At 44.2% G+C, this 19180-nt stretch overlaps 1 protein-coding gene across 2 annotated transcripts; it reads left to right on the forward strand.

Moving 5' to 3' along the window:
* The first annotated feature begins 51 nt into the window (after positions 1-51).
* On the forward strand, positions 52-11727 carry Zbtb8os (zinc finger and BTB domain containing 8 opposite strand). Of its 2 annotated transcripts, XM_028855835.2 has the most exons (7): positions 52-576; positions 5051-5075; positions 6286-6407; positions 6606-6688; positions 9223-9275; positions 10310-10346; positions 11498-11727. In XM_028855835.2, exons 1-7 carry the CDS (start codon positions 480-482, stop codon positions 11582-11584), a joined length of 504 nt encoding a protein of 167 aa, XP_028711668.1. In that variant the 5' UTR covers positions 52-479; the 3' UTR covers positions 11585-11727. The 2 variants fall into 2 exon arrangements, with proteins under 2 accessions (XP_028711668.1, XP_028711669.1); XM_028855836.2 differs by lacking the exon at positions 9223-9275 and having other exon boundaries at positions 443-576.
* The last annotated feature ends 7453 nt before the right edge of the window (positions 11728-19180 follow it).

A 19180-nucleotide genomic window follows, 5' to 3' on the forward strand; every position in this document is an offset into this window, starting at 1 on the left:
CGCACCGCCTGCTGGGACGAGGCCCGTGCGGGTCACGTGACGCGTTCAGCCTTCACACGCTCGTGCGCAGCCATTTTCTTGGGGGGCCGTTATGCCAACGACTCCCTTAGGGTCGGGAAAGACATCTCAAGTGTTTCCGGGTCTGGTTCGTAACTCGGAGGGGAAAATGCATCACCGTGTAGACTTACAGGTCCCTAGCTCAAGGCGTCATCTAACTTACTCCCTTAGTCTTTAGAAAGAAAGAACGAGTAGTAATAAGTGCAGAAAACAGAGCTACTGCTGCTCCCGATATTTAAGACATGCTATGGAAGCGGCCGACTAGGATGGAGGACGCAGGCGGTAAAATCCTTCCGCGAGCTGCGAGAATAGAGTCCTGGTCCTTTTAGACTGCCAAGGGGTGGGGTGTAGGGCGGAAGTTATGGCGCAGGGCCGAAGTCTAGCTGCCGAAGGGCGGAAGTAGAATCCCGAAGTCTGCAATCATGGCTCAAGAAGAGGAAGATGTTAGAGATTACAATTTGACGGAGGAACAGAAGGCGATCAAGGACAAGTATCCTCCAGTCAATCGGAAGTATGAATGTGAGTAGGTGGCTCACATCTCTTGCATATGGGCAACCTCAGCGGCTTACCTGCAGCTTCCTGCCTCGTCCATCGCCTTGCCCCACAGGTGCCCCTGGTATAAACTCAGTGTGCCCCGCATTTGTACCTAATTTAGGGGGAAGGTGAAGAAAAAGATCGCTTTACTCGAGAATGAAGAAACTTGAGGCTCTGCCTCCCCTTATAGTCTCCTAAAGGTCCACGTGTGCCTAAATCACGTTTATCTTCTCTGGAGATACAGTTCAGTGGTATGGCGTTTGCCCAACATTTATCTTTATAAATTATACTAGCGCTCTAGTTGTGTTTTCAAAGTTTCGCCCTTGAGTTTCTCCCAGTAGTAGAATAATGTGACCATGTTAGAGGACTGGGAAAATAATTGAGAGATGTGTTGTGTGTCTCTGTCTCCACACCCCAAGGTTGGATTTTATATTATGTCCTTCAACTTTATTTGAAATAAAAAGGCCACTCTAAATTTTGACAATATAGTTATTCATAAAAATGTATTTTAGTTTTTTTTCTTTTTTAGTTAAAGCCCTTGTGTCAGCCCGCCACACCTTTAATTACAGCACTCTGGAGGCAGAGGCAGTAAGATCTCTATGAATTTGAGGCCAGCCTGGTCTACACAGTTCCAGGACAGCCAGGGCTACATAGTAAAACCGTCTCAGAAACAAAAAAGACTCTTGTGTCTTTAATGGATGTGCTAGAGCAAGGCTCTACCATCAAGCTACAGCTTCAGTTCTAGAGTAATCTTTGAACATAAAGTTCCTGAGATGAAAGAATTGGAGAACCACCCCGTATAGCAATGCCATCTTTTTAAATTTTTTTAAAGAATTGAGTATAATTTACATAAACAGGGGTAAAGCGTTAAGTACTTTTCTTCTTTTGTGACAGGGTTTCACTCTAACCAAACTTAGAATGATCCTCCTGTCTCAGCTTCCCTGGTGCTGGAATCACAGACTTGAGCTACCACACCTGGCCCCGATTATTACGGCTGCTAAACAGATATACCTGTGTAAGCAGCCCTAGTTTTGATCTAGATCAGTCCTGTCATCTTAGAAAGTTCCCTCAGTTTCTTTCCAGCCTCTTATCCATTTTCTCTTGTATTTGCTATGCCCAGAGTGTGTGTACTTGTCTGTGTCAGAGGTTCATATGAGTGAACTCATGCTCCCAGTTCTTTTCTATTTGATGGGGGCTTCTTCACCCCATCAAAGATAACACAGGCAAACACAAATTGGAGTGCAGTCACTCCTGATGGTGAAAACTGAGATTCATTCCAGTTCACATAGAGATTGTTTTACAGGAGAAAGAGGAGGCAGGGCAAGGGCTCCTAAAGTCAGAGAAGTTACAAAGTACAGAAGATGAGTCATAATTGCTGTGGAAGCAACAAGGCCAAGGCTAGCTATGTCTGTTCCCTGGCAGTTTTGGATGTTTGAGTTCTAGCCTCCCACAGACTTGAGACAAGAGGCCCCTGGCTGTGCGAATGATAACATTTTCAAAAAATTAGATCCTTGAGAAAGAGTCTTTAGAGCTCGAAAGGATACATATTCACAATTTTAAGGCTTCTTTGGTACTTGCTGTAAAGTAGGGAGATTAGTGGCCTTTTATCAACTGTTGGCTGGAACAAAGAGGGAATTAATTCTCCAGTCTTTATCAGGCTTTTCTCAGGCAAGCATTGTTCCTAAGACTTTTGCTCTATCTTGGGATGTGGCCTTATGCTACTAGAAGCCATGCTAGAGTTTGGTCACATGCAAGTGTTCTGATAAAGCTGATATATACTATGAGTTCTGCAGTTCCCATCAATATTTGGAGATTTGTGTTAATGCTTATTTATTTCATTTGTTGTATCAGAGATTGAATTCAGAATAATTCTCTACCCTTCTATTGACCTCCGTCCCTAACTCCCTTCCTTTTAAAATTAATTTCACTGGGGTCTGTGGTCTTTGGAAACATGACGTTCTATGTACCTTTATGCTTGAGCTCAATACATATACCAGACTGGCCTCAAACTGGTGCTCTTCCTGCCTAAGCCTCCAGAAAACCTCAGCTGTAGTTCTAACAACATTGTAGTCTAAAATCTGTCATACGTTCTCTGTGGATTTCAGGTTCTCTCTTCACCCTTTCCTTCCTTTGCTTTGTTTTCTGTTCACTCTCAGTATGAAATGTAGACCAGTGCACATGTTAGGCGAGCGCTCTACCACTGAGCCACATCCCCAGCCCTCAGGCTTCTTTTGTAAGTCAAGGTATTCTATTAAATTACCTCCGAGAATTCCTGCTAGTGGGCAGAATTGCTGGGTGCAGTGGCACACGTCCTTAATCCCAGCACTCGGGAAATGGGCAAGAGAATCTGTGCCAACCTGGTCTACTAGTGAATTCCAGGCCAGCCAGGATTATATATTAGACCTTGTCTCAAAGCCAAACAAGTGGAAAGAATGGATGAAAACCACAGGATAGGTAAAGAACGGACTGAAGAGGAGGAGGTGACAGTCTCCGTGGAGGCAGCGGTGAGCTGTTGCCGTCCAGTCTTTACTGTGGGAAAGCAGGGGACACTCATTGAACATCTAGTGGAGTTGGCCTTCCTGTTCAGGATTAGATTAGCTAGTCAGGAAAAGTAACTGATAGCAAGAAATAGTTATTGAGAGACCAAAGTCTAAGATACCTAACACACAGGAGGTCTTGCTGTGTCACCCAGGGTAGCCTCCAACTGGGCTCAAATGATTTTCCACCTTCAGGCTCAGAGTAGCTGGTACTGCAGGAACCCATTGCTGCACCCAATTGAGATGTTTTAGGATACCTAGAAACGTGGTGGTGGCGTGCTTATAATCCTAGCATTCCAGATGGAGGTTGAGGCAGAAGGATCAGACCAGCCTGAACTGCATTGGGAGACCTTGTGTCTAAAACCAAAGCAAAATGAAACAAAACACCTAGAAGACTCCAGAATTTATCATTCATTTAAATATGAACCGAGCGGGTAGGTTGTTTTGTTTATAAAATAGTACTAAAAAAGAGTTAATGTTGTTGGCAACTACATAGCAAAAGGTCTAACTGCCTCATGGTTTCCTACTTTTTAAAATGTTTTTCTCAGCTGGGTGCTGGTGGTGTAAGCCTTTAATCCCAGCACTCAGGAGGCAGAGGTAGGCGGATTTCTGTGAGTTCAAGGCCAGCCTGGTCTACAGAGTGAGTTCAAGAACAGCCAGGGCTATACACAGAAACCCTGTCTGGAAAAAAAATTCTTTTCTCTAATTTTTTGAAGATTTGTTTATTTTTCTTATGTATGAGTGTTTTGAGGGATGTGTTTATGAACACCACATGCGTGCCTAGTACCCACGAAGGCACTGGATCCCCTGGAACTGGAGTTACAAGTGATTGTGAGCCACCATTGGATGCTGTAAATCCATATTCTCTGCAAGACCAGCCAGTGCTCCTAGCTGAGGAGCCGTCCCTTCAGCACCATCTTTCTGCTTGCTCTACTGCACCTCCTCTATGTGGTGTGACAGTGTATGTGTGCATGTTCATGGGTGTGTGCACATGTGCACCAGTCAGGGCCACTTGGGTGTCAGTCCTTACTTTTGTGCCTTCTTTGAGACAGGCTCTCTTGGCCACTCTCAGGCTAGCGGCCCAGGAATCTCTAGATCAGTGGTTCTCAACCTTCCTAACGCTGCAACCCTTTAATACAGATTTCATGTTGTGGGGACCTCCAAGCATAACATTATTTTCATTGTTACCTCATAACTGTAATTTTGCTACTGTTATGAATTGTAATGTAAATATGTGTGTTAGGTGAGCCCTTGAAGAGGTCACGACCCACAGGTTGAGAACAACCAATCTAGGGATTATGGTTTTCTCTTCCTGTTTCCAGTAAGCATCCTAGGATAATAGATGCTTGTGCTGCTGTGTGCAACTTTAACAGGGGTCCTGGAGATCAGAATTCTTGTCATACTGCCTTGCACAGCATGTGCTTTTACCTACTGAGCCATCTCTCCACAATACGCTTTATTTCTTACCTCTGTGTGTGTGAAAAATCTGAGAGAAGGATGAATGTGTATGTGTGCCACAGTGTAAGTATGGAGGTCAAAGGACAATTTCCAGGAGGCAGTTTTCTCCTTCCACTAGGTGGTCCAGTCCAGTCCAGTGCCGTTAGCCACTGAACCATCCCTTGCCTTTTCTTTTTCTTTTCTTTTTTGTTTTCATGATGGGGTGTTACTGCATACCCAGGTTGTCCGGGATTCAGTAGCCTGGGCTGGGCTGGAACTTGTGATCCTGCCTTGGCCACTTACGTCCTAGGATTACAAGTGTGAGCCTAGTGTCCCGCCAGGGTGACGCTCTGAATGAGCAGCAGTGAACTAGAGGTCTTTCTACTCCTGCTTCTGCCTGCTGTCGTCAATACCCTGGAGTTATTTTTGTATGATTTGAGAGTCAAGTTCAGTGCCTTACACATATTTTTCCCTTTCTCCCTCAGATTTGGATCATACAGCTGATGTCCAGTAAGTACAGCAAGAATTATTCCTGGAAACTATGTGATGAGTGTTTTAATTTTTTAAAATTTATTTAGTATGTATACAGTGTTCTGCCTGCATGTACACCTGCATGGCAGAAGAGGGCACCAGATCTCATTACAGATGCTTGTGAGCCACCATGTGGTTGTTGGGAATTGAACTCAGAAACTCTAGAAGAGCAGCCACTGCTCTTAACCTCTAAGCCATCTCTCCAGCCCAGAATGTTTTGATTTTTTTAATAAAAATTTTTAACTACATTTAATTTTTTTCTACATTTAATTTTTTAAGATTTATTTTATTGCTGGGCAGTAGTGGCACACACCTTTAATCCCAGCACTTGGAAGGCAGAGGCAGGTGAATCTCTGACTTCAAGGCCAGCCTGATCTACAGAGTGAGTTCCAGGACAGCCAAAGCTACACTAGAAACCCTGTCTCAGGGGGGAAAAAAAAAAGGATTTTTTTATTATCTTATGTGGATGGATATTTGTCTGAAAGTGTATTATGTGCACAGTGTGTGTTCCTGCAGCCTGTGGAGGTCAGAAGAGGTGGTCAGATGAGACGAGTTAGAGATGGTTGTGAGCACCATGTGGGTGCTGGGACTAGAACCTGGGTCCTCTGCAAGAGCAAATGCTCTTTACCACTAGGCCACCTCTCAACAAAAAAAAAAACCAAAAAAATACATGTCTAATCTGTCTTTTCTTTCTGAAGATAGGGTCTCACTGTGTAGCCATTGCTGGCCTGGAATTTGTTACATAGATATGTAGATCAGGCTGGCCTCAGACTCCTAGAGATCTACCTTCTTCTGCCTCCTGAGTGTTGGGATTAAAGGTGTTCCCCCATTGTGTAATTACACTTTTATTTATTTTATGGTGTGTGTTTGCGTGTGTCAGAGGACAAATGGGAGGAGTCTGTTCTTCCCTGCCACCACAGTGTCGGGCTGGGTGACAAGCACCCTTACCCGCTGAGCCAACTTCCGGGCCCAAGTGTATTTCTTTCGCCTTTTATTTCATTTTGTTCTAAATGTAAAATGATGGTCTGAAAACATCCAATTCGGGTTCCTTTAAAGTAGACATTTAGTTTTATATTTATCAAACTGATTTTCTTTTGACTTTGCTGTGGAATTTTCTCTCTTGTAAGTGGATTATATTGTTACAAACATTGTGACCCTTTTATTTGTCTTCATTTTAACTTTTTTTTAGGTTACATGCATGGGGAGATACTCTGGAGGAAGCATTTGAACAGTGTGCCATGGCCATGTTTGGTTACATGACAGATACTGGGACTGTGGAACCCCTCCAAACAGTGGAAGTAGAAACCCAAGGTAACTGATATTCTCAAGGAACAAATATTCTATGGGTATACAGTGTTCTGGATGATCTGAATTTAGAGTCGCAGTAAGAACAACAGGATGGATTATGAATCTCTAAATGAGCTGACGAACTTCATTGTACTTGAACGAAGCTCTTAGAGGCCAGAGTCACTAACCGTCATCCTGTGATGTCCCTTTGACCCTGTGTAGGAGATGACTTGCAGTCTCTGCTGTTTCACTTTTTGGATGAGTGGCTTTACAAGTTCAGTGCTGATGAATACTTCATACCCCGGGTAAGCACAGAGTTCTCTTTGTTTGCTGAGCAAGTAGGCTCTTTGTTCATATTGTAAAGTTGAACAAATAATTGAAGATAAAGTATCTGATCAAAAAACCAGTCCATATAAATATGTGAGGTAATGTTGATTTGTGTAAGTTACAGTGTTATTTGTGTAAGTTATATCTTTTTTTAAGATGTTTTGTTTATTTTTAGTTTATGTATACATTTGTTTAGCCTGCATGTATATCTGTGTGCCACATGCATGGAGTGCCATTGGACGCCATAAGAGGGCATCATATGCCTTGGTACCATAGTTATAAATAGTTGTGAGCTACCTTATAGGTACTGAGACTCAAACCTGGGTCCTTTGTAAGAGCAGCCAGTACTCTTAATTGCTGAGCAATCTCTAGCTCCATGTAGGTCCTTATTGATTAACCTGTTTGCCTAGGTATATTCATTTTTTTACTTAGCTCTCTGAGCACATAGTATTTGATATCAGAATTGTATAAGTGTATCTACTAAGGGTTGGAGAAAATGTCTTCTTAGCCAGCATGGGGGAATATACCATTCATTATAGCACTCAGGAGGCAGAGGCATGAGGAACTCTGTGAGTTCCAGGCCAGCCTAGTCTGCGTAGCCAGTTCTAGGTCAGTTGGGGCTCATATTGAGCCTCTGAGTCAAAAAAAAAAAAGGAAAGAAAAAGAATGTGCCTGATGTGCAAGTTTAAGTTTGAGCTGTGTTTATAGGCACATGTTCCAACTGTTACCCTTCAAGTTTAATGGCTCTGTCACTTTGGCCTAAGTTCAACAATTGATGATTTTACATTTTTTGGTTTTTTTGAGACAGGATTTTTTAAGTTATAATCCTGGATATCCTGGAACTCACTTTGTAGACAAGGCTGGCCTTAAACTCAGAGATCTGCCTGTCTCCCAAGTGCTGGATTAAGGGCTTATGCTGATTTTAGATGTTTTTGTTTGAGATAGGGTTTCATTGTCTAACAGCCCTAGCAGTCCTGGAACTCACTTTGTAGACCAGGCTGGCCTCAAATTCATGGAGATCTGCCTGCCTCTGCCTCCCTAGTACTGGGATTAAAAACATGAGCCACAGGCCGGGCAGTGGTGGCGCACGCCTTTAATCCCAGCACTTGGGAGGCAGATGCAGGCGAATCTCTGTGAGTTCGAGGCCAGACTGGTCTACAGAGCGAGTTCCAGGAAAGGCACAAAGCTATACAGAGAAACCCTGTCTCGAAAAACCTAAATAAATAAATAAATAAAAATAAAAACATGAACCACCACACCCGGTGATTTTAGATTTCTTAATGGGGGAAAAAAAAGGAAAAGCCAAATGGAAATTGCTTGCTGTCGTCAACCTCTGGGGCACTTCTCCAGGTCTGACACATAGCCCTCTGTTTGCAGAAGTCTGGAGTCTCTCCTTTATCACTCCATGACACATATTCCACTGAGTCATCTCCTACAAAGTTGAAGAGGATCTTGCTGTTACAGATGGGCTGACAGTGATTAGAACTATGTATCTCCTCCTTTCTGGAGATGTTCTCTTAACTTTCTTTGTTGATGCTGACACTTAAGGTTGCAGGGCCTTGCACATGCAGATACTGTATCCACTACAGCTGTTCCTGCAGCAGCCCCTGACTCATTTACCTCCTGAGATGAGGCAGGGTTTCATCTAGCTAACTGGCTTCAAATTCACTTTGTGGTGAAGCGTGGCCTTGAGCTCCTGATCTTCTGTTTCTCTGTCTCCTGAGTGCTGGCAGCACACCTGGCTCTGGTTTAGAATGCCTATTTCTCCAGGATTCCTCCCTTGAATAAATAAAAAAAAACTTATCCTTGTGTTTTATTTTGACATTTTCATTTTATTTGCTTTAGAGAAATATGGTAGCGCTTTCTAGGAAATGTGATAAGCTAGAAGTGTTTTAGTAAATGGCCCTTTGTGAAATTGGGGGTTTGTTTGTTTGTTTTGTTTTTGAGACAGGGTTTCTCCATGTAGTTTTGGTGCCTGTCCTAGAACTCACTCTGTAGCCCAGGCTGGCCTTGAACTCACAGAGATCCGCCTAGCTCTGCCTCCCAAATGCTGGGATAAAGGCGTGCGCCACAACCACCCAGCTGAATTTGATTTCTTTTTGAGGCAGGGTCTTACTCTATCCCAAGTGGCCCTGGCCTCAGGCCCCTCGCCTGAGTTCAAGTATTGGGTTATGAGCATTTGCTGATGTACTTAGCTGAACTCTTCTTTTTTTTAAGTAATAATTTTCTGGGCTGGGGTTGTAGCTCAGTTGGAAGAATGCTTATTTAGCATTCCCAAAGCCCTGGTTTCAATCTCCTGCTCTCCAAAAAAGCGACCATGGTGACACGTTTGTGATCCCACCACTGCGGCGATGGAGGCAGGGGGGACTGGAATGCATGGTTATCCTTGACTATATTTTGAGGCTCACATGAGTAAATGTAAGCCCTTATCTAAAAAATATTTTAAAGTAGTTAATTAACTAATTAACAAGTTAATAATTAAATTAAAATGTTAAATTTTTTTCCTCTTTAGGAAGTGAAAGTACTCAATATTGATCAAAAAAATTTCAAGTTACGGTCAATTGGGTAAGTTTTGAAACTAGTTAAGTAGCAAGTCATGAAAGATGTTAAAATACATTCTCCATTGATACCAGTGGGCAAAGCAACAAATATAAATGGTGAGTTAGGAGAACTGCACTTGGCTAGACCTTGCAGGTTGAGCTGAGGGAGACACCTAGGAGTATGAGGTCACCTGAGCTTTACAGACTTGGGAACTTGTGGAAATAATATTCTTTCTGATGATAGAGTGTGAGTCCCAATTTCAAAATTTGATTTTATATGTTTGGGTATTTGCCTGCATGTATGTGCCTAGTGCCCGCAGAAGCCAGAAGAGGGTGTCAGATCTCCTGTAACTAGAATTACAGACAGTTGTGAGCTCTATGAGCACTGGGAATTGAACCCGGGTCCTCTGGAAGAGCAGCCAGTGCTGTTAACCACTGAGCCGTTTCTCCAGCGCTCAATTATTTTTATGGTTAAAAAAAAAAGGTGGCAGTGGCGCACACCTTTAATCCCAGCACTTGGGAGGCAGAGGCACGCGGGTCTCTGTGAGTTCAGGGCCAGCCTGGGCTACAGAGTGAGATCCAGGACAGGAACCAAAACTGCAAAGAGAAACCCTGTCTCGAAAAATGGGGGGAAAAAAGGTGTACTTATAATTAGCAGCGGGCCTCAGTTTAGATGATCCTAGCAATTGTTTTTGGTTTTTCAAGATAGGGTTTTCTGTGTAGCCCTGGCTGTCCTGGAACTCACTCCATAGATCAGGCTGCCCTTAAACTCAGGGATCCGCCTGCCTCTGTATCCCAGGGCTGAGATTAAACATATACCACCATGCTTAGCTTGATCTGTATTTTGTTAGTAACATCTAAAGTGACATGATCTAGAGCCTGTGGATCTTGTACTTTGTTCTCTGGTAGAACTGTGTGGCTTACTCCCCTGATCCTGCCATCTCTTTCTGCTTCTCCAGTTTGGACCACGTTTATAAGGCTTACTTTAAAATGGAGCGAATAAAATAACAAATAGAAAATTGTAGGAATAATAATCATGTTTTTATTTATCTTCTCAAGGTGGGGAGAAGAATTTTCATTGTCCAAGCACCCTCAGGTATGTATGTTCAGAAGTCTAGCCATTGAAAGCAATTCGTCCTTTCTTACATAAAATCTGTGTATGTCAAAGTAGACTTCAGTTTTAATTAGTGCGAAGTGGCAGTTTGCCCAGGTGTCTCTTACCAGATGCATATATTCAAACACTGATTTCACGCATCTGATTGGTCAGTTAGGAGTCCGATTGGGCTCCAGGATCAAGTGTGTTACAGATTGTGAGGGAATTCTATTTTATCTTATTTTATTTTTGAAGATTTATTTATTTACTATGTATATAGTATTCTGCCTACATGTGTCCTTGCAGGCCAGAAGAGGGCACCAGATCTCATTACAGGTGGTTGTGAGCTGCAATGTGGGTGCTGGGAATTGAACTCAGGACCTCTGGAAGAGTAGTCAGTGCTCTTAACTGCTGAGCCATCTCTCCAGCCCCCTAGAGATTCTTTATGGAGTTGGAAGGAACTTAGAGGACATCTAGTCCTTTTGTTCTAAACTGGGACGGTGTGGGGTACTATCATGTTTCAGAATCCTGGGAAAGCTCTGATCTGTGTCATTCTCTGTCACTCCAGCCAGACCTGCAAAGAGAATAGGCAAGTGCTCCAGCTGCAGTCGGGTGTAGGGAGGAGGTAGGGACAGGAAGAGCCCTGGGCTAGAGTAGAGGCTGCAGTCGGGTGTAGGGAGGAGGTAGGGACAGGAAGAGCCCTGGGCTAGAGTAGAGGCTGCAGTCGGGTGTAGGGAGGAGGTAGGGACAGGAAGAGCCCTAGAGTAGAGGCTGCAGTCAGGGTGTAGGGAGGAGGTAGGGACAGGAAGAGCCCTGGGCTAGAGTAGAGGCTGTAGTCAGGGTGTAGGGAGGAGGTAGGGACAGGAAGAGCCCTGGGCTAGCGGAGAAAAACAGCCCGTGTCCAGCCAGTCAGAAGGCCTCCCTGAGCAGCCCAGCGGGCATTAGCACCAGTTCCTCCAGGACTGACTCACGGCCCCTTCTGTCTGCTGACTGCCTCTCGCTGTGTCACACCAGCTTAGGCCTCGGCACTAACTGGAGAGCCACCAGTTTCTTGTTTCAGAATTACAGTTTGACTTTCTGCCAGAAACTTCCTGCTAGAGTTAGAGTCTAAATCCAGTTTCTTTCTTTCTTTTTTCCTTGGACGCCAACATTAGGGAACAGAAGTCAAAGCGATAACATATTCGGCAATGCAAGTCTACAGTGAGGAGAAGCCAGAGGTGTTTGTGATCATCGACATTTAAGATGCCAAGAAAAAAGAGACTCTTACGAAGAACTCATTGGTTTTCTTCCTTTTGAGAAGATGCAATGATTTGTTTTCTATAGTGTCTTTGCTAAATAGAAATACAGAACTGGGAATTCAAAGTGTGACTTCAGAAGTGGAAAACCAGTGTGGAGTTTTGGTCTATGAGTCTAGATAATGAGGAACAGTCTTGTAGTGGATCATTGCAGCAGGTGCCTTACACCTTCCAGTGGAATGCGAGCACTCCAGCGTGGTCTCAGGGGAATGCCCATTGGTATAGGAGCCGCTGGGAATGATTCCAACTTCAAACAAAGTGATTTGAGCCGGGTATGATAGACGTTATATGCCTGTGATCACCACACTCAGGAACCTGAGTTTGAGACCAGCTTTGACTATAGAATGAGTTTGAAGCTACCCTGGGCGACGTTAACATGTCCCTGTCTCAAAAAAGAAAAGTGTAGGGCAAGGAGAACATGTACATTGAGGTTATGTTTTTAGGTTGCTAAGAGACAGGGCCATCCTCTGTTCCAGTTGGTTCTTTGAGTAGAACCCTCAAAAAGACTTCTTACCTCAGCTGGGGAGGGCACTTCTTAGAAGCATCCTGATTTTCTTTCCTTTTTTTTTTTTTTCCCCCCTGAGACAGGGTTTTTCTGTGTATCTCTGGCTGCCCTGGAACTCACTCTATAGACCAGGCTGGCCTCAAACTCAGAGATCTGCCTGCCTCTGCCTCCTGAGTGCTGGGATTAAAGGAGTGGGCCGCCACCACCACCTGGTTCTCTCTCTCTTTTTTTTTTTTTTTTTTTTTTTTGGTTTTTCGAGACAGGGTTTCTCTGTGTAGCTTTGCGCCTTTCCTGGAACTCACTTGGTAGCCCAGGCTGGCCTCGAACTCACAGAAATCTGCCTGGCTCTGCCTCCCGAATGCTGGGATTAAAGGCGTGCACCACCACCGCCCGGCGGTTCTCTCTTCTTTTTAAACAGTGATGATACTTCATATTTTGTTAGAAGAAATATCTGATATGTAAGAAATATCTGAAGGGTCCTACATATAGACCCTTCAGACATACAATTTTATTTTATTATTTATTTTTCACAGTGTTGAGGATTAAGCCCCATCATAGTAGCTACGTGCTCTACCACTGAGTTTATAGTTCAATCATGAGGTGAAATTTTGTTTATTATTTATTGATTTTTCCAGACAGGGTTTCTTTATGTAGCCCTAGCTATCCTAGAACTCACTCTGTAGACCAGACTGATCTAGAACTAAGAGATCCACCTGCTTCTGCTTCCTAATTGCTGGGATTAAAGGTGTGTACCACCACTACCCAGTTTTCTGGTTTTTTTTTTTTTTTTTTTTTTTTTTTTTTTTTTGAGACCGGTCTCATTATGTAGACCAGGTTAGCCTTGAATACATAATGCCTTCCTCTGCTTTCTGAGGACTGGGATTAAAACTGTGCCCCAACACATTTTAATGTTATTAAAGCCAGTCTATGCATCCAGTTAGAGAAGAAAAGCTTTTTTTTTTTTTTTTTTTTTTAAAAAAACAGCTCAGGCTTGATAGCGCATACCTTTAATCCCAGCAGAGGATCTCTGGGAATTTGAGGCTAACCTGGTCTACATAATGAGTTCTAGGATAGTCAGTGCTATAGAGAGACCCTGTCTTAAAAAAAACCAAACCAGAAAATGCTTTGGGTTTGATTTGCAGCTTTAATTTCTATTGAGGGATTCTCTGGGATTGAAATATGCAAAGCTAGCTATTCACAAGGCTGGGTGGTGCCAGATTTCATTACAGTCTCGGAATGCTGCGTTCTCTCAGTCTTATCTAACACAGATAAGTAGTGTTGATGAAGATGAGGCCAAGAGCTTCGGTCTGAAAAGCAGCTCCAAAACTGACTGTAACAGGATGACCGAGGGTATTGCTTCTTAACTAACCGTTGCCTTACTCAGGCACATTGGTCAGCTTCAGGTGGAGCTGTCTGTCAAAAGGATGCAGAGGAGAGCTGGAGAGATGCCTCAGCGGTTGAGAGTGCTTGCTGTTCTAGAGCACGCAGCAGCCTGTCACTCCAGCTCCCAGAGATCCAACACACTCTTGCGGCCTCCACAAGCGTCCAGGTGCTAAAGTAATAATTAAAACAAGATTGAAAGCCAGGCAGTGGGGGCACTAGGGAGGCAGAGGCCAGACGGATATCTGAGTTTGAGGCCAGCCTGGTCTACAGAGCAAGTTCCAGGACAGCCACAGCTACAAAGAAACCCTGTCTTGAAAAACCAAAATTAATTAATTAAAAAATTAAAAGCAGCTGGGTGGTGGTGGCGCACGCCTTTAATCCCAGCACTCGGGAGGCAGAGCCAGGCGGATCTCTGTGAGTTCAAGACCAGCCTGGGCTACAAGAGTAAGTTCCAGGAAAGGTGCAAAGCTACATAGAGAAACCCTGTCTCTCGAAACACCCCCCCCAAAAAAATCAAGTAAATAAAAATTTTAAAAATAAATAAATAAAGATTAAAAGCAAAAGAAAAATTCCATAGTATGCAGAACTAGTTAACCTTTATTATGGCAGACTGCCAGTCTTAGGTCTGATTTTGCTAAGTTGAACACTCTTACTAAACTGATCTCAAGTCAGTGTATAGGCAAGCCCTGCCTCAGGGTTTTTTTGTTTTTTTAATGGGTCCCTTCGCTTAACATCTATTGAGAATCAATTGTGAAAATAATACCATAAATGGAATACCATGAAAGCAGAAGCAAATTCAGAGTAAAGAGCAGTTGAGAGGTTGTTTCCATACTGCGTCAGGGGCTGGTGAAGGTTCACTGGGCAGAGGCTCCAGGCACCAGCCTGACTATTGGAGTTCAGTCTCCACAGCAGGTAACAGAAGAGAGACAGCTCCCATTGATTGTCCTCTGACTTCCACGTGTGTCCCATGGTGCTCATGTACCACCCCCACCCCCACCACCATCACCACCTCCACCACCACCCACCACCCCCACCCCACCACCACCCCCACCACCCCACCACCTCCACCACCACCATCACCATCACCACCTCCACCACCACCATCACCACCACCATCACCATCACCACACCCACCACCATCACCACACCCACCACCATCACCACCTCCACCACCACCATCACCACCTCCACCACCATCACCACCTCCACCACCACCGCCACCGCCACCACTACCCCAAGCATACAGTACAATAAATGTTAAAAAAAAAAAAAAAAAAAATCAGGGCTGGAGAAATGAAACCGGCTCAGAGGTTAAGAGCACTTGTGTTTTTCCAGAGGACCTGAGTTCAGATCCCAGCATCCATGTTGCCTGGCTTACAAACATGTAATTCCAGCTTCAGTAGATTTGATGTCCTCTTCTGGTCTCTCTTTTTTTTTTTTTTTTTTGGTTTTTCGAGACAGGGTTTCTCTGTGTAGCTGTGCGCCTTTCCTAGAACTCACTTGGTAGCCCAGGCTGGCCTCGACTCACAAAGATCCACCTGCCTCTGCCTCCTGAGTGCTGGGATTAAAGGCGTGAGCCACTACCACCCGGCCTCTTCTGGTCTCTTGGCACCCTTATACACCTATGTAAAGAATTTTTTAATTTTTTTTTTTTTTGAGACAGTCTCCATGTGGCCCTGGCTGTCCTGGAACTCAAGCGATCCACCTGTCTCTGCCTCCCAAGTGCAGGGGTTAAAGGCATGCACCATCACCAGCAGCTTTTTGGGTTTTTTTGTTTGTTTGTTTACAATTTCTTTAACTTTAAAAAAATCCTAAAACCATGCCAGGCTAGCACGATGAGCATTTCATAACTCCAGCACTCAAGAGACTGAGACAGGAGGATTATGAGTTTGAGGCCAATTTGGGCTTTAAAACAAGACCCTGTTTCAAACAAGTCAGGTCACATACAGACTTGCAGCACACCTGACCAGGCTAGCATTTTTGATGCAGTGGCAATGAAAGGTGTTTTATTTGCTCATTTTTGTTCAGTTATCATAATGGTCTTGCTGGCTGGCACCACAGCTATCTCCAAGTTTCACATAGTATCTTAGCTCAGGGACAGATTGTCCGTCACTTGTAGAGCTCATCCATTTCATGGGGCTGGAACGTTATCTTCTCATGAAATGCCCCCACATTGCCTTATCCTTTTTTTATCTCCACATTTTCTCTCACCCAGAAATACATCACTTGTCTTCTGTTCTCAGCCTCCTTGCCGGGCTACCTTTCCTAATTTTATAAAGCAGGGATAGCAGACATTGTCCAGAGAACCCAGTGGGCAGGGGGTGTAACAGGGTTGAACAGAGGGTTCATACTGGTCATGAAGCCGGCATCTCCGCCATAACCTTGAGGAAGGGAGTGCAAGCCAAGCATTGCATTTTTCATGGCATCCCACCACGGCCCGGCTGAAGGTCACTTTTTTGAGCAGATCTCAAGAGTAAGAATCTGGAGCTGGGTGGTGGTGGCTCACGCCTTTAATCCCAGCACTTGGGAGGCAGAGCCAGGCAGATCTCCGTGAGTTCGAGGCCAGCCTGGTCTACAGAGCGAGTTCCAGGAAAGGCACAAAGCTACACCGAGAAACCCTGTCTCGAAAAAAACAAAACAAAACAAAAAAAAAAAGAGTAAGAATCTGAAGTCACTAGCTGGATGGTGGCACACACCTTTAATCCCAGCACTTGGAGGCAGAGGCAGGCGGATCTCTGTGAGTTCGAGGCCAGCCTGGGCTACAGAGCAAGTTCCAGGACAGCTAGGGCTATACAGAGAAACCCTGTCTCAACCTCCCCAAAAAATCCAAAAGTCAGCCTCAATTCCTAGTTCTTCTGACCCTGGACTTACTAAATCTGTATTATCTACATTAATCTGAGCTAGTCATAGTTTTATTTCACCCATTTGGAGACAGTGTCTCATGCTGTCACCTAGGTTGGTCTTTAGCCTTTGGAGAATGACACCCAGCCTTAGCACACACCACCATTCCTGTTAGTAATGGTTTTTAAATAAATCAACGAGCTGAGAAAGACAAGGTATTTGTTACTGCACCTTGCATGTGTTGTGGGAGTCTGTTCTCCATACCACCTGAGTCCTAGGGATACAACTCAGGTCTTCAGGCTTGAAGGCAGGTGCCTTGACTCACTAAACCATCTCTCAGCCCTTAGGTGTTTTTTTTATAATGCTAAAATGATGAAACAGATGCTTTGCAACAGTGGTTCTGAACTCTCCTAAAGCTGCAGCCCCTTGATACAGTTCCTCCTGTTGTGGTGACCCCAACCACAGAATTATTTCCTTGCCAATTTATAACATAAGCTTTCTACTGTTAGGAATCCTAATGTAAATATTTTGGAGACAATGGTTTACCGAAGGGGTCGAGACCCCCAGGTTGAGAACCACTGCTCTAGCAGGTGACCTGGAGGGCTGGTTAGTGGAAACTGTAGATGTAACCAACTGTCTTATTAAATAAGAAACACAGAACCAATGTAAAAGAGAAAGCCAAGAGGTCAGAGCTCAGAGCTAAATCCTTACCCTTCCTCCTGCAGTGGTCCTACCTCTCCGAAAGAGACCTACTTCCTGTGTGTTTGTCTTTAATATAGTCTTTCTGTTCTGCCTTCTCATTGGTTATAAACCCAAACACATGACTGCCTCATCACTACAGGCACTGCCTCGTCAGTACAGCCCTCCAGGTCTTAAAGGCGTGTGTCTCCAATGCTGGCTGTTTCCCTGAACACACAGAGATCTACCTAGCTCTGTCTACCAAGCACTGGGATTAAAGGCGTGTGCCGCCGCCGCCACCACCACCACCACCGCCGCCGCCACGCTCTTGCTATGACTCTAATAGCTCTTACCCCCGGGCGACTTTATTATTAACATACAATTAAAATCACATTTCAGTACAAATAAAATACCACCATAGGAGATGACTGTGAGGAGGCCTTGTTTCTGAAAAGGCAGTTTCAAGTGCTGATGGCATTGGTAGCCACTGCTGGTGTTCATGAGAAGGAGCACTGTAAAACAGCATTCGGACCACATGCAAGCACCTCCCCCACAGATAAAGCTCCGTCGGCCGTTTCCATTGGAGACTAACAACTACACACCAGGTTAAATTGTAATCTCATTGATTGAGAAACTGAAAAAGCACGTCACAAAGAATACAGCATGACATAAAATTTAGAAATTATTCCTTTTGTCTGTTTTAGACAGGGTCTTACTGTATAGCCTTAGCTAGTGTAGAACTCAATGTGTAGACCAGGCTGGCCTCAAACTCATAGAGATCTGCCTACCTCTGCCTCCAGAGTTCTGGGATTAAAGGCTTGTGCCACCTTGCCAGGCTGCTCCAGTGTATTTTGTTAAAGAGAAGAACAGAATTATATTACAGATTGTCACAAACTCCCTTGACTTTTAGCAACATGTGCTTCCTAGTTTTTTTTTTTTTTTTTTTTTTTTTTTTTCCCGAGACAGGGTTTCTCTGTGTAGCTTTGTGTCTTTTCCTGGATCTCACAGAGATCCGCCTGGCTCTGCCTCCCAAGTGCTGGGATTAAAGGCGTGAGCCACCACCACCCGGCAAGTTTTTGTTTTATTATTTATGTGTGTGGTGCATGTGGTGTGGAGGTGTGTGGAGGCCAGGGCAGGATGTCCACAGACTTCCTTAGCCATCCTCTGCCGTTTTGCCTTGAGCCTCGGGCTCAGTGAACCGGAAACCCAGCATTTTCGCATGGCTGACTAGCCCGCAAGCTCTCAGCACCACCTGTATTCACCCACACTCATGCTTGGTTGGCTTTTGCACATGGGTTCTAGGAATTCAAAGTCAGGCTCTTGTGCTTGCAGGGCAAGTACTCTTACTGAGCCATAGTTTGTGTGTGTACTTGCGTTTACAAGTGCACACATATGCATATATGCACACGCATGTGGAAGCCAGAGGTCAATGCCAGATGTCTCCTCTACCATTCTCTACCTTGGCTCCTGAGACAGGGCTTCTTCACTGAGCCCCGATCTCACTTCTAGGATCTCTTCATTCCCATGTGCCCAAGGAACACGGGTTACATATGGCACTAGCCATGTATGGATTTTTACATGGGTTCTGAGGACCAAATTCATGTTCTTATGCCTGCATGGCAAGTGTGTTCCTGTTGAACCAGCCCTCCATCCTCTCTACTTAATCCACCCCCAACAATATTAGTTCATAAGAGTCATTCTTTTGGCAAGATTTATTTTTATATGCATGGGTTTTTTACATTTATATACACACCACATACTTCAGGGCCCTGGAACACCAGATGAAAAGTTGGGGGCCTTTGAACTGGGGTTACGAGTCCAGGTCCTCTGAAAGACACCCAGTGCTTTTGTGTTGTGTTCTCCAGCCACTCAAGAGTAATATTAATTTAATGACAAAAAAAATCAGCTATGAACTATTTCAGGCATTTTACATTAGCTTTCAGTCATAATCTTGAACCATTTAATATAATAGAATTGTATTATAAATTATTTCAGACTTGAAAAAATTTAGGGTTTTTCTGTGTAGCCCTGGCTGTCCTAGAACTCTCTGTAGACTAGGAAAAAGAATTTCTTTTTAACTTTAATTTTATGTTTTGCCTGTATGTATGTTTGTACACCACTTGAATGCCTGGTGC

The sequence above is a fragment of the Peromyscus leucopus genome, chromosome 2, assembly GCF_004664715.2.
Source record: "Peromyscus leucopus breed LL Stock chromosome 2, UCI_PerLeu_2.1, whole genome shotgun sequence".
NCBI classification, from domain to species: Eukaryota; Metazoa; Chordata; class Mammalia; order Rodentia; family Cricetidae; genus Peromyscus; species Peromyscus leucopus.

Bases quoted from the DNA above. Each gene is read 5' to 3' on its own strand.
- Zbtb8os (XM_028855835.2), top strand. From the start codon at position 480: ATGGCTCAAGAAGAGGAAGATGTTAGAGATTACAATTTGACGGAGGAA. The intron at 577-5,050 runs GTGAGTAGGTGG...TTTCTCCCTCAG, and splicing joins AGTCAATCGGAAGTATGAAT to ATTTGGATCATACAGCTGAT. The intron at 6,408-6,605 runs GTAACTGATATT...GACCCTGTGTAG, and splicing joins AGTGGAAGTAGAAACCCAAG to GAGATGACTTGCAGTCTCTG.